Here is a 14,801-nt window from a genome sequence, read left to right as displayed (position 1 = left end):
TTGTTTCAGAGCCTCCTAGCTGCTCGTATTGCAGCTCATGTACTGATCGGAATTCTGTTCGGTTACCTCTATCGGAACTGTGGATATGGAGCTAATACTGTTCTTGCCAACTTCGTTTATGTGTATGGTACTGTCCTGTTCCTGCAATACACAGGAAAGATGGGCGTCACTATGTCTTGTGAGTACAAACTACTTCTCTGACTGTCATTATTCATTTTCATTTCCCCATGTCCAGCTCCCGCCATCTCAGGGTGTTGATAGCATTTCTCCACCATTGCCTCTCCTTCCACTGCTCCTCTTCAGTAATTGGATTCCAGTCCGGTCTTCTTTTTCTTATACTGTTCTTGACCGAGTTTATCCATCTTGCTCTGGGCCCTTTTTGCCTCTATATTAGCCTCCTTCCCTCCTCTATCTTGCTAACATGTCAATTTATTCTCCATCCTATCACTCAGTTTTCCCACACTTGTCTCTTTTCTGACCTCAACATTTGTTACTCTCTCTCCTTGTCTTCCCTACCATACTCCTCGAGTAGTTCATCTCATTGGGCTGAATGTTACCCTGATCTCTTGCTGTCTATGTCCAAATCTCTGATGCATATGTTAATATAGAGGTATAGTAAAGATTCCAATAAAGTAGGATTTATTGGATTACCCCAACCTTTTCCTGATGCACTGTCCTATACTTCCTTTATTATATTTTAAACCCATTAACCTTTTATATTTTAGATAATCTAGTAAATTAGTTATTAAGCTTACATTTATTAATAATCTTAAACCTAAATTACCATAAATTCTATAAACATTACATCTTGTACCTTATCTCTCTACTTTTCATAGGAACTTCTCTCTTCCACACCAAGTTCCTTACATTCTGGGAGAAGGTATTTCCCACTTCTACCCTTCTACCGATCTGGCACAGTAGAGGAGACTTTTCTAAAACATGGGGCAGACAGTGAACACTGACCAGGAGTAGATTTATACAGAGAAAAACACTTTTATTACTGTTGAACAATCTCAGGTCCCATGTTAATGTTAAAGTTGTGCACTTATGTGTAGGTATTTTATAGGAATACAGAATTGAAACTTAAGTTGATACAAGTTATTAGAATAATTTGCTCTTTGTATAACTTTTATCAGTCTTTCCAAAATCATTTTTCAATGCCTATAAAGGAATTGTGCACGGTGCTGTTAGATAGTCGTCGTCGTCATCATCATCATCAAACCCCTCCAGTATGCCAGGTAGGGTGGTGTTGAACAAGTCTTCATCATCGTTGTCTGTCCAGAAATACCTCCTCTCTTACCACTGACTCCCAATTCCCTCCTCTTCTCTCCATATCCTCTCTCAGCTGGGGTAGCCATCTCTTCCTAGGTCTTATCACTAGCCTTCTTCTTTCAACCCTTCTTTCAAGATATGCATGTGGTGTTCTTGTGCCAGGCATTCGCTTTACATGTCCATACCATGGTAGTCTCAAAGTTCTTAGCTTCTCTTCTATCGAGTCCACTTCCAGTTTCATTCTGATGATGTCATCGTTCCTTGCGTGGTCCTTATATGTTTTTTGGAGCTTAGTTCATAGAAACTTCATTTCACAGGCTTGCAATTTACTAACTTCGCTCTCTTTCAGTGTACATGTTTCTAGTCTGTATGCTGTTAAATAGCAATCTTGGGTTTATTCACCAAGTTCACCACCGCATTCATCATTGTTTGCCTTTACCATCTTTCTTTTACCACCATTACCTTATCCTAGTCTAAGTCTTATTATCGAACTGTATGGTGCAGTTCCATAGTTTTCTTTTGGAATTATTTTCTCATTTGTATTTTAAATATGTCCAAACTATTGAATTTTCTATCCACTATTTTGCATTTCAGTGTGTATTCATTTTCTACTCTATCTGCTCTTATATTCTTCAACATACTTCTCAGAAATGTAATTTCTCCAGCCTGTAAAAACAGTAGATAGCAGAAACGGAGTTGAGTTGAAGTAACTTTGTGTTGTATATGTTTCAGTTCCTGTTGAAATGAGAACGTTACGGAGAGAGCACTTCAACCGGTGGTACTCATTAGGACCGTACTTCATGTCCCTCCTCTCCATTGAGATACCTTTGCAGGTATGTTGCAATACAATACTTAAGGAGCATTAACGAATTAACAGTGGTGGTGGTGGTGGTGGTGGTGGTGGTGGTGGTGGTGGTGGTGGTGGTGGTGGTGGTGGTGGTGGTGGTGGTGGTGGTTGTGGTGATTATTGTTTTAAGAAGAAGTACAACTAGGCAACCATCCTCTATATAACACTAACCAGAGGAAGAAAGGAAGGGATCCGACACTTTGAAAAATGAAGATATCGGCCAAAGGAAAACAAGTGCCACAAAGGGCATGAAAATGAAAGACTCCTTTGGTTTCGCAACCTAATACCATCAGTGTTGAAAAGAGTTGACCAAGCAAAGTCAGACTGGATAGATGAAAGTGAGGAGCCTGGCACAAGTAAGTTGGAAGCAATGCCAGAACTCAGCTAAGGGCCCCATGGTCGCCATCCCACACTCCCCAGTTCAGAGCCGTTTTAGTCACCTTTTACAACAGGCAGAGAGTACCTTGGGTGCATTCTACCACCCCCACCTGCAGGGGGAGAGTTTAGTTAACAACTCTGTGATTAGTTCACAAAAGCCTCATTATGTACTATGTTAGAGATCAGTTCACCTGGGGTAAGAACTCAGCTGAACAATGCTTAACCAGCAGTTGCTCTGGAACATGCTTTCACATGAAAAATTGTAACTTCTTTGTGAAACATTCATTGTGTTGCATGGAGTAACAGAGCAGAACTTCAAGGAAAAAGAAAGGGAAATTGAGAACTGCCTTTGTTTAAAAAATTATGCTATAATAGATACAGAAGAATTCCATTAGTCGAGCATCCTACAATCTGGAACGCCCAATGGTCCAGCACAAATCCAGGATTTTTTATGGTTTTTTTAAACGTTTGTGACAGTTAAAGAGCACGCCGCGGTTCGAAACCACACGGAAGTGTCTACTATGCGTCTGCTATTGTTAGACACAATTGGCATTGTTGCCTGTCACCACATACAGGTTCAGTTCATTGTTTTGATTGCGAGCACTTTTCGCTATAGTACTTTTTTCTTGCGATCTAGGATCCGTAGTGCAGTAGTGTAATGAATATACATATCAAAGTGCCCTGTGCTAGTTTTCTTGGTATTTAAACAGGGACAATGTTCTCAAAACCGAAACCTCCTTCAAGTTTCAAATCAGGAGAGAAACGTAAGCACATAGCTGTGACTATCAACCAGAAACTGGAAATCATCAAACGCCTGGAGAAAGGTGAGAATAGAAATATTTTGTTGACTGAATTTAATATTGGCTCGTCAAAAATTTAAGAAATATTTTGTTGACTGAATTTAATATTGGCTCGTCAAAAATTTACGACATAAAAATACAAAAAGATTTTACTGCAAAATGCCGTGTTACAGCTGTTTTCGCTGTACGCCTTAACCTATATCGTAGTAAGAGATACTGCCCGATAGTCTGGCATTTTCGGTAATTCGGCACCGGGCCGGTCCCGAACGTGCCATATTATCGAACTTCTACTGTATGCTACTGATTGTTTCCAAATAAAACAACTATACAATTTTATTGAACATGATAATTATCGATTTACAGATGGATGCAATTATTTGTAGATACAGGTTGCAGGTGATATGCTTGCTGTGAGAATTCAGTTATATAATATACACATTGTAGCCATCTTGTAACATCTGGAAAACTGATGTCTTTTTCCCAGTGTGGTCCGAGGTACTTCATTAGTCTATAATGCCACTATACAGGTGGTCGAAAACGTGTATGTGAGCGTTAGAGTGTTATATTGAAAAATATAATTCGATATCTTGCATCGTTGTCATTTTATCAGCTGCTGATATTAGCTAATCAGATTGCTTCATGGGCAAATTCAAATGGGATATGCAAGGCAGTGCTCCTAAATCTGCATGTGACTTATAAACGGCTTGAGAGCCGTTCCAAGAAATCAGCGTCAAACACAAATACACCGTTGATTTCAGCCAGTGCGGTTGGGAGCGCACAGCTGTGAGCTCGCATCCGGGAGATAGTGGGTTTGAACCGCACTGTTGGCACCCCTGAAGATGGTTTCCCATGGTTTCCCATTTTCACCTGTACCTTAAATAAGACCATGGCCGCTTCCTTCCTACTCCTAGGCTTATCCTGTCCCATCATCACCATAAGACCTATCTGTGTCGGTGCAACTTAAAGGAAGTTGCAAAAAAAAAAGAGTTAGCCATTGTCACCGTAGCGTACTTGCTTTGTCACGATGTTGTAAGCTCAGAGGTCTGTATTCATACCCCTCCCCTGGCGAAGCATTACTCTTCGGCTAGTGCTCTCATGCCGGTCTTAAGCAACGTACAGATTTAGCAACACTACATTGCAAAGCCCACTTGAATTCACCCACGAAGTGATCTGATAGGTTAACTTCAGCAGCTGATAAATGGTGCGAGATATCAAATTATTTCTTCCAAATTATTTATCAGCATGACCAACCCTCTAATGCTGATATACTGGTTCATGTTTCTGGCCAACCTGTGTCATACAGTATTAAACTTGCAGTAAATAAATAAATTATCAAACAACTTTCAAAGATTTTTAATCACTAGAATCAGGAGTCACTCAGTTTGTAATCAAGGTCTCTGCTATAATTATTATTGTGGTTCTGATGTAATTGGAACTGATATCAGGACACCAGCTGTTCTTTCAATACCGTGATAATATTGAATAACCAGCATCGTTATTGTTAAAATTGATGCTTTCACAACCCATACTTGTAGATATGATATAGGCTCACCCAGCCAGACAAGTCAGCAATAGCTGAGCACACCCTGTCCTCAGGTCATGGTGTCGTGTTCCAAGTTGTTTGAACTCTTACCCACACTAAACACTACAAGTCTAAGATTATGCGAGAAGTTGTGGAAATACATAAAAATCTTAACAATTTCAAGAAGGACACCTGCTATCAATTAAGTAATATGTGGTGCCAGCAATTAAGAATTTACATAGGTAGTTCTCTTCTTCCCTGTCCTTTCTATATCATCATCATCATCATCATCATCATCATCATCATTTCGGTGTTTTCCAAATTTGTACGTTCACCTTCACCAGTTGGTTCATTCCAAGTTACAGTATGTGTTATGTTTATGTGTTAATGTGTTAAATTCAAACCCTCATTATTGTAGAAGACTTCCTCATGAACAGTCGAGATCTTCTTCTGAAGATGCGGAGCAAAGTTCTCCGCAAAACGTAAAGAGTTTCACCTAGTTTTCTTGACATGACATAAGCCCAATAGCCCATATCAGTATCGTTATTGATTCTGCAAATATCAAATAAAAGGAATCATTACTTTCTGATATTGGTAAATTTCATAATGTATATCTCCAAGTACCTCATAGAGCATCTTTCCAGTAAATGCAAAAATGTACTTACTCTCAAAATGACGAGGCTTAGCAACAAAAATTTTAAGAACCAATTATTTTGTAAAGTAAGTGGTAAATTATTTGAGATCCTTAAAATTATTAAACAAAAATACAAATATGGGCAAAAAAGTAATTTTGAAGGTTCCAAGGTATCATCTATAGTCTCACTTAGTGATGGGAGCCTCTTAATGTTTCATAGCTAAGGGAAAAAAAAAAAAAAAAAAAGACACCAGTAAATGAACTATTACAACTACAGTATTATCTTTTCCTTGCAAACTTTGGTATCATTCCAGCCCTATGTGAACAATGATGTCAGTTATTTCCTTAAGACTGTAAAGTAGTTGTAATATTTCTCAGGTAACTGTAATTCAGCTGAGTTATTTTTTTCTTTGTACTTTTCACATCACTGATCACATGTACATTGTGTGTTCATAAATTATTTTAATAACAGAGCAGCATATGTATTGTATCAGCAATTGCATAGAAGTCCCCTGTTTTGCCTTGTGTCCTGAAATATTTGCGTTATATAAAAAACTCTAGAAAACTAGTTAAATGAAAAATGTTGGAGTGTATAAAATTATCTTGATTAATAAATTTCATGATGTTCCATATTGATATCTATAGTGTGTCATAGAAAGAAAGAGATCCACCTTATCAATACTAAATTTATTAATGTTTTTAAAACAGGACCGCGTTCGACTTTTCACAAGTCATCCTCAGCTGTCATATACATACACATTAGAATACATGTTTTAACAGTTGTATCTTACAAATAAATATGTCATATTTGATAGACATTAGGTAGTATGTCTAGAAGTGAAATTCTGCTTCTTACGTCTAAGTTTAGAGGATCAAGAATATATTAAAAATATATCTATCTTTAACATATTAAAAGAATTACAACACATGATAAAATTTGTTGTTTACACCTGACCTTGAATATAGCATTAACGTTCAAGTTTTACCAGTAAAAGTTCTTTAAAAAGACTTTCATATTGCGTTGTTTTTAGTCGACTAAATATGCTTAAATGTAGCTGCATGTGCTTATACAGTACACTTTTTATTAGGCTTAAACTTTGTCAAAATGAGTAATGTGAATCTGAATTTGAAATTACGATGACAAACTGAAATGCGTTTGATTGAAACCTGTGTTGAATGACTCCTTCAATTATATGCTATTTAAAATACATTACATGCAAATAAGACAATAGCACACTTCAATATATAAAAGTTAAAAGATATAAGATAATCATGTAAGTTTAGTGAAATTCATATGAAGTATTGTTTTTTCTTCATGCGTATGTGTCAAGTTGAAATGGGGTAGTATATTTGTCAACGCAATCTCAAATTCAGATTCACATTATTTATTTTGACAAAGTTTATATAAAATATACTACCCCATTTGAACTTGACACATACGCATGAAGAAAGAACAATACTTCATATGAATTTCACAAAACTTACATGATTGTCTTATATCTTTTAACTTTTATATATTGAAGTGTGCTATTGTCTTATTTGAATGTAATGTATTTTAAATAGCATATAATTGAAGGAGTCATTCAACACAGGTTTCAATCAAACGCATTTCACTTTGTCATCGTAATTTCAAATTCAGATTCACATTACTCATTTTGACAAAGTTTAAGCCTAATAAAAAGTGTACTGTATAAGCACATGCAGCTACATTTAAGCATATTTAGTCGACTAAAAACAACGCAATATGAAAGTCTTTTTAAAGAACTTTTACTGGTAAAACTTGAACGTTAATGCTATATTCAAGGTCAGGTGTAAACAACAAATTTTATCATGTGTTGTAATTCTTTTAATATGTTAAAGATAGATATATTTTTAATATATTCTTGTTCCTCTAAACTTAGACGTAAGAAGCAGAATTTCACTTCTAGACATACTACCTAATGTCTATCAAATATGACATATTTATTTGTAAGATACAACTGTTAAAACATGTATTCTAATGTGTATGTATATGACAGCTGAGGATGACTTGTGAAAAGTCGAAACCGGTCCTGTTTTAAAAACATTAATAAATTTAGTATTGATAAGGTGGATCTCCTTCTTTCTATGACATAGTGTATAAAATTAGACGTACCGCACAAAGTTAAATACAATGAAACCTCATTTGTGAGTTCCTGATCAACACATTTTCCCCCTTAACATGTCGTAAATTCAAAGTACCGATTCTCTTCATGTTAAATCTACAGTATATATAAATACCTCACTTATCACATCACGAATTTTCACTATTACCGCTTAGTACGATCATATTTTTCCTAATCCTGAAAACGTTATTTGTCATCCCTTGTGGAAGAAACTTTATTTCCAGCTCAGGTAAGAGCTGCCAGTTAGCAGCAAGATTGCTGATTAACACATTGAGCCTATTGTGCTGGTATTTGTTATTCCATTCACAAGTTAGAAATTTATTTTGTTTTGAGTTTTACAGTGAAGTTGTAGTGAAAATTTGTCTTGTGATGGCCTAGTTATGGACACAGAAAAAGTCATGAAATTCCTTACTAATGAAGGCAAAGTTAAAATCTGTCATAAAGTGGACTGGCATCCACATCTTAAAGCGTGCAGAGGTTGCAAATGTTGAAATCGCACTTTAGAGTTTCAACTTGATCACTGGAGATGGTTGAAGTTTATTCAAATTGTGTCCAAAGTCATTCCTCGCAGCCACACTACTTTTAAATACTTTCCTCTCATCTTTAGAAATGGTAGATATAGTTTTCACTATACCCACGGATACATGATGTAAAATACCCTCATGTCGGAAAAATCATATCTAGTGTTCCCATGTCCCTGTTGCATAGTTCTTTATTCATATATTCAGTAGTACGTTTTCTTACTTAACACGTTCTCTTTCTTTTGTTCCCTGCAAAAATGTCTTAACGAGGTTTTACTGTTCCTTTCCTTGAAACCTCTTAATTTTGCGAGGAGATCTGCTATTCCTTCAGGTCTTTTATTACACTTTTACAATCTTTTTGTAGTAGTGACAGTACATGTTTCTTCTCTTTCAGATATTAGTATCACTCCTGTACCTCATCATCACCTACCTGCTAACATCACAGCCTCTGGAACTTGATCGGATGTTCCTGTTCTTCTCTCTGGCTATAGCAGCGTCCCTCACAGCTTTGGGAGCTGGACTGTTTATTGGTGCTACTCTACCAGTCAAGGTGAGTTACAGTCTTTGTGTTTGTTATTTAATTTACTGAGGAATGTTTACATTGGCACTGGGCTATTAGATCCATCCATGGATTCAGTGGTAAAGTGTCAGCTTTTAGATCTGAAGACTAGGTTCAAACTCAGCAGAGATAGTTGGAATGTTGAAGGACAGAAAGAATTACTATATATCAATGGCTAGCATTTGCAGGAAATCTGTCTTATTTAAACTTACTAATTGTTCATAGTTTACAATTCTGATCGGCACACCAGCTTGGGAGCTAATATACAGGGTGGTCGGAAACAACATGAACCGGCTATATGAGCGTTAGAGGGTTCGTCATACTGATAACTAATTTTTAAAAATTACGTTGATATCTCGCGCTGTTGTCATTTTATCAGCTGCTGAAATTAGCCAATCAGATTGCTTTGCGGGCAACTTTAGATGGACTTTTCGAGGTGGTGTTGCTAATGCTGTACGTGGCTTATGATTAGCTGCCACTCCCGGAGGCCCGGATTCGATTTCCGGCTCTCCAACGAAATTTGAAAAGTGGTACGAGGTCTGGAACGGGGTCCACTCAGCTTCACAAGGTCAAATGAGTAGAGGTGAGTTCGATTCCCACCTCAGCCATACTAAAAGTGGTTTTCCGTGGTTTCTCACTTCTCCTCCAGGCAAATGCCGGGATGGTACCTAACTTAAGGCCACGGCTACTTCCTTCCCTCTTCCTTGTCTATCCCTTCCAACCTTCCCATCCCCCAACAAGGCCCCTGTTAAGCATAGCAGTTGAGGCCGCCTGGGCGAGGTACTAGTCATTATCCCCAGTTGTATCCCCCAACCCAATGTCTCACGCTCCTGGACACTGCCCGTGAGGCAGTAGAGGTGGGATCTCTCGCCGAGTCCGAAGGAAAAACCAACCCTGGGGGGTAAACAGATTAAGAAGAAAGACTTGTTAGTATAACCAATGCTCCAATGCTCAATTACTCGGTTCACATTGTTTCCGAGCATCCTGTATATAAAAATAGCATTGACCTAATGGGCACCAAATTGCAATAATTGATTTGTATTTTAATCAGGGAAACCAATTCAAATGGTGCAGGGCAATGTCATTCAGCATAACCAGTAATATCGGCAGGGTTTACTTGAAACAACATGAAAACAGATCTGTCATATCCCTCATGGTCACAACACATAGCTGTCGAATTAACACTGGTCCAGGGAAACGATCGAGACTGGGAACGGAACATATAATGATCTCCGCCTTATTCAACACCAAGGTGGAACCAGAATCATTTCCTTTCGAGGTCATTATATGATATTGGTGTCAATAAAGAGCAGCAAATATGAGATTTATAAACTGCACTAGGAACACAAATTGTAGGGCAGAGATCTGCCAGGAAGCACATAGCATAAGAGAAGGTATAGGAAACATGGGGAACAAACAACAATAGATTAAAACTTTATAACAATTTTTGTACTAAAAATCATATAAATAGAACAGCTATCCCTTGACAGTTAATATCAAGCCAGCATTAAATGAGGGAGAAATAACAAGAGTCCTTTCAGTAAAATATTAGAACAACAGTAGATCCTGCTGGACATACCAGAGAAGAGCATCCAGAAGGAGAACAAAAAGGAGAGAGGGATATGTACATAATATGTCAGTCAAAAAGGTCTGTTATACAGATTTCCGTAGAACAGCAAATTCATGAATGGTTATGGAGAAACATACCCCATTTCAAACCGAGTAGAAACAAGGAAGACTTGGCAGTCTGGTTACCATTTACATCAAACAAACTACACTATTTCTTCTTTATCTGTTGAGTAAACAGTCCAAGCATTTGCCTGATGTGAAAATGAGAAACTACAGGAAAACATCTTCAGGGCTGCCAACAGAGGGGTTCGAACCCACTATCTCCAGAATATTGGATACTGGCCGCACTTAAGCGACTGCACCTATCAAGCTTGGTGTGCATAAGATCACTTTAGTCAGAAAGGATCACTTTTTCATATGTTCCGTTCATCATACCCTTTCTGGTGTTGAAAATATTTGTGTTGTGAGCTTCTTTCTTGCGAGTGTGAAGTGGATATTTGTGTCATGGATGTTTTTGTTTAATTTTAACTTGTCTGTGGTGTTTTCTGATGTAAGGCCAATTTCCTTCAAATCCTGTCTTATTTCTCTGATCCATCTGCGTCCTGTTGTGGCACTTTTCAATCGCAATTGAGTAGTTGGATGCAATAACAGCGTAAGTAGATTTACGTTATTTTGAGAAACAGAAGCTTGAAGTTTATAAATGTTCTGAGTTAAAAGTAATATTAGGAATCAACCTGAATTTCATTAAAAGACGTTTGAAACAGCCAGGAAATGTATTTCCCAAAGAATTTTATTGATCTGTTAGCATATAAGAAAGACAGAGTTATTTAAAATTTCCTTTTATACGCTGTTATTGCATGAAGAGCAGGAATATTATATTTTGCCATACACCAGTATTGATCAGGGAGATAGAAAAGCATGATCACCCACTATAGAGGAACAAAAGTGGCAGTTTATCACACCTCAGTTCTCAAAAATGTCTAAACTTAATCAAATTAACAACAAATTCATTAAAATAATTGTCAACTAAGAAAGGTAAAAAATAAGTTTATTCGTTATATAATATTCACCTTTTTTGTTCTTTATTGAGCAAAGGGCCGAGAGAGGTTTGTTACAGTGTTCTCCCCAACTATAGTATTAGGCTACGGTAATTCCCCACCTTCCCCAACAAATATTTGAAATGTTACAAAATTAGAAACATTGCTTTCTGAACAACTTTTATTCCTATTTTCATTTAAAAAGTGATTCTCTAAACTTAAAAAATGAAAAGAAACCAAAAACATATCACAAAGTATATAATTAGGATTTAGACATTGTATGTCTTACTTGTTTAAAATACTTAAATACCGCATCATTGACCAAAATCAGAATGATTCACCTTTCACATGCTGCATTAGCGAACTGTAGGGAATCATTACGCACACATGACTTTCACACACCACTCAAAATTTTCAGGTTTTAAGTATTTCATTAGTGAAAGAACATCAACCCTTTTGTCTGCACTAGCCACAAAACCTTCTCTTGCGCTTGCTGACATCTTCTCTAGCCAAAGAACTGGCAGCAACTGAACGTACAGCTCGTGAAGCATGCTTCATGCAATAACAGCGTAGCGCATGGTACTGGTTTTAGTGAGCTCCTGACCTTTATCGGCACCCTAGCGAACTAAGACCTGGACTAGGTTGCAGTGAAGGGACCGAGAAATCCAAAAACGGTATTTATGCAATAACAGCGTAAGTAGACTTACGCTGTTATTGCATCTAGCTCCTCAATTATACTGTACCAGTTGTTTGAGAAGTCTCGAATTCTACATTCTCATTGTGTATCTGAAGAATCCCACTCTTACACATAATATTAGTAATGGATTCCAACACTTTGTACACTACTTCGTTGGGCACTATCTACCACTGTCCGTCTTTATGGTATTTTTTGTTGATGCAAATTCTTCCAATTCTTCTTTCGATCTCCTGGAGTCGGTCGGTCTTTCGTTTTTCGTTCAGATGGAAGAGTGTTTCTGCTGCATACATGGCTTCTGTTGTTGTAGTGTTTTAGTTTGCATTTGTGGATAGGTATTTCTTATAATGTCCCAGGTTAATTTTTGTACTTTAGCTAACTTGTTTGTTCTTTTTTTAATCAAGATTTTTCATTTAGATTGTTTGTTAATATTTCTCTGAGGTATTTGAATTGGGTGACAATTTTGACTTTATTTCTTAGAATGATGTTGGGTTTTGGGGCATAATTTCTGTCTTTTTTAATTATATTTTCAGGCAAATTTTAGTACCAATATTTTAAAGTTCTGATATCTTTTTTTTTTAACTTTGTATAAGTCGGTTGTTAGTAATGGAAAGTCACCCAGCAAAACTAAGGCAGTTTATTTTAATTTTTTGGCCTATTTTTATTTAGGAGTGGGGTGTTTCAAAACCATTCCCTCATTACCATTTCTAGAGTGCAGTTGAGTCCTGTTTTGAACTTAGGTTTCCAATAATTCACCCCTGAACTTCACTTTTGACTTGGTGTATATGAGGGTCGATTTTATTATATTAATTTTCAGCTGAAAAAGAAAAGCTTGCACATTCTCTGTCAACTTCTACATGTTCTTACTTAATATGTTTTAGCAAAACTATATCAGTAGTTCTGAAGAGACAAACAGTTACAAATCAATGTTTTTTTCTGTTTCAGATTGCTGTCTTTGTTGGTCCTATTGTTTTGGTAGCACTGTCTATGTTTGGTTTTAATGTCTTCAAAAGAGACATACCATACAGCTTGATGTGGTTGTATCACATAAGCTATTTCCGAGCAGCATTGCACGGTATGATGGACTCGCTCTATACTCTGAGGCGGCCAGAGCTGCCGTGCCCCAAGGACATGATCTACTGTCATTATAGGCAAGTATTTTAAAAAATTCAGGGTTACAATAATAATTATTAAATTAATGTCGTATGGTCCACCATTTTCAGTACTATATTATGCAATATTATTGAATTACATTATTAAACTAGGGACTAGTTTCGGCCTTGGCTGGCCATCTTCAGCCTTAATGTAATACATCTAATAACTAAACAAATGTAAATGAAAACTAATGTACAAACACACAATTAGCATTAAAATCTGGGGTGAACTAAGTGTAAAATCTGAAAAATGAATTAGGCTCTAAATTCTAGGCATCTGGAGTATGCTCATTTTTTTTCCAGTCACTCTTATGACTAATAAATTTAATATATTTCCAGGTTCCCAGGAAAACTGATGAAGGACATAGATATTCAGGATGTGGATGTAGGAGCCAACATGGCTATGATCTGTGGCATGGGACTACTCCTATACTCCCTGGCAGTATTCTCCGTGTGGATTCGACTCAATCGACGATGAACAGATGACATAGTAGAGAAGTCCGTTTACAAGTGGTGTTAGACACTGCTAGTTCACACGTTGTGATACCAGTGATGCAGTATTCTTCTGTTGAGAAACAATTGTGATATGTGTGTGCTTGCTGTGATGTTCATATAGAGATGTAAAAAATTACTCTCAGAATTTCACATTGAATGTGGAAAAAAAAGAACTAGTCAAAATGACCAGTTTGAATGACAGAGCTTCATAGTAATATTCAGTATGAAGACATTTTACTGAATATTTACACATACACGCCCAGCTTGAGTGCTCCGCAAAGACTTGAACAGGTTAAAGCTTTAGTTGAAAATGGGAGCAGTACCAAAATATTTTCTACCTACAGAACTTTTTACTGTGGAGAGAATGTTAGAACGTTTTCTAAGTGTTTAAAGAATGTATATTTATTAGAATGTTTGAATCCTGTACCATTATATTCCTCACAAACTCTCACAGTGTTAATGATTGCCATAAGGTTGACTTTTCTTCAGTCATATAAAATGGCAAGTAACTTATTAACATGAGTGATGTTCATTATAAGTTTGTGCTGAAATCTTAATGTGATTTCACTGCAGAACTTCTAAATGTGATTGGAAATTCTGTATGATGGATTGTTTCTTAAAGTTTTGGAAACATGTATTTATGTTTGTATTTAATTGTGAACAGAAGTGTAGTTTGTATATAAAGTGATCTCTACGAATAAGATAGCTATTTCAAATCCAGTTCATGAAGAGACTGACCCTAAACCCAAGTTCAAAGTGTTCACCTACATATAAGGACCAACATTCAGCTCTTATAGAGCCCAGATCAGCATACAAGTTCCAGGAAGTGAAGTGGATGAAGGGGATTTGTTGTGTTTTTTTTACAACAGACTGGCTGGATCAGTCGAGATGTAAGCACTTGCATGACATGTCATAATAAATCTTCTCTTTATTTTCCTTCCATAGACTGTTTTCATTAGCTCTTGCTTTTTGTTGTGTACCCATCATCCACTTGTTAGTTTTTTTATTGCAGTAGTAATGCCATTTACCAGAGATGAGTGACAACTGAAGAGACAGAGTACATCTCAACTGACAACAGCCGGTCACTGATATTGTGAACAAGTTCTGGGAGCTTCGGACATTGAAGGTGTGGTCACATTTCGTTTTCTTCTGGCTCTGTGTTATTAGAGCATTTG

General features: G+C 36.9%; 1 protein-coding gene across 1 annotated transcript in view; it reads left to right on the top strand.

The window, feature by feature from the left end:
* The window catches only part of LOC136881319 (ATP-binding cassette sub-family G member 1), a 276,501-nt gene extending 261,935 nt beyond the window's left edge, over positions 1-14,566 (top strand). Inside the window, exons 9-13 of the mRNA XM_067154132.2 lie at positions 10-178; positions 2,005-2,105; positions 8,513-8,668; positions 12,923-13,128; positions 13,471-14,566. Coding sequence (XP_067010233.2) covers positions 10-178; positions 2,005-2,105; positions 8,513-8,668; positions 12,923-13,128; positions 13,471-13,609 — 771 coding nt within the window. The 3' untranslated portion in view covers positions 13,610-14,566. The remainder of the gene's footprint in view (positions 1-9; positions 179-2,004; positions 2,106-8,512; positions 8,669-12,922; positions 13,129-13,470) is intronic.
* Positions 14,567-14,801: the final 235 nt, after the last annotated feature.

This window comes from Anabrus simplex, chromosome 9, assembly GCF_040414725.1.
Source record: "Anabrus simplex isolate iqAnaSimp1 chromosome 9, ASM4041472v1, whole genome shotgun sequence".
NCBI lineage: Eukaryota > Metazoa > Arthropoda > Insecta > Orthoptera > Tettigoniidae > Anabrus > Anabrus simplex.
The sequence above is the reverse complement of the archived record's forward strand: the minus strand, read 5'-3'. Positions and strand labels throughout refer to the sequence as shown.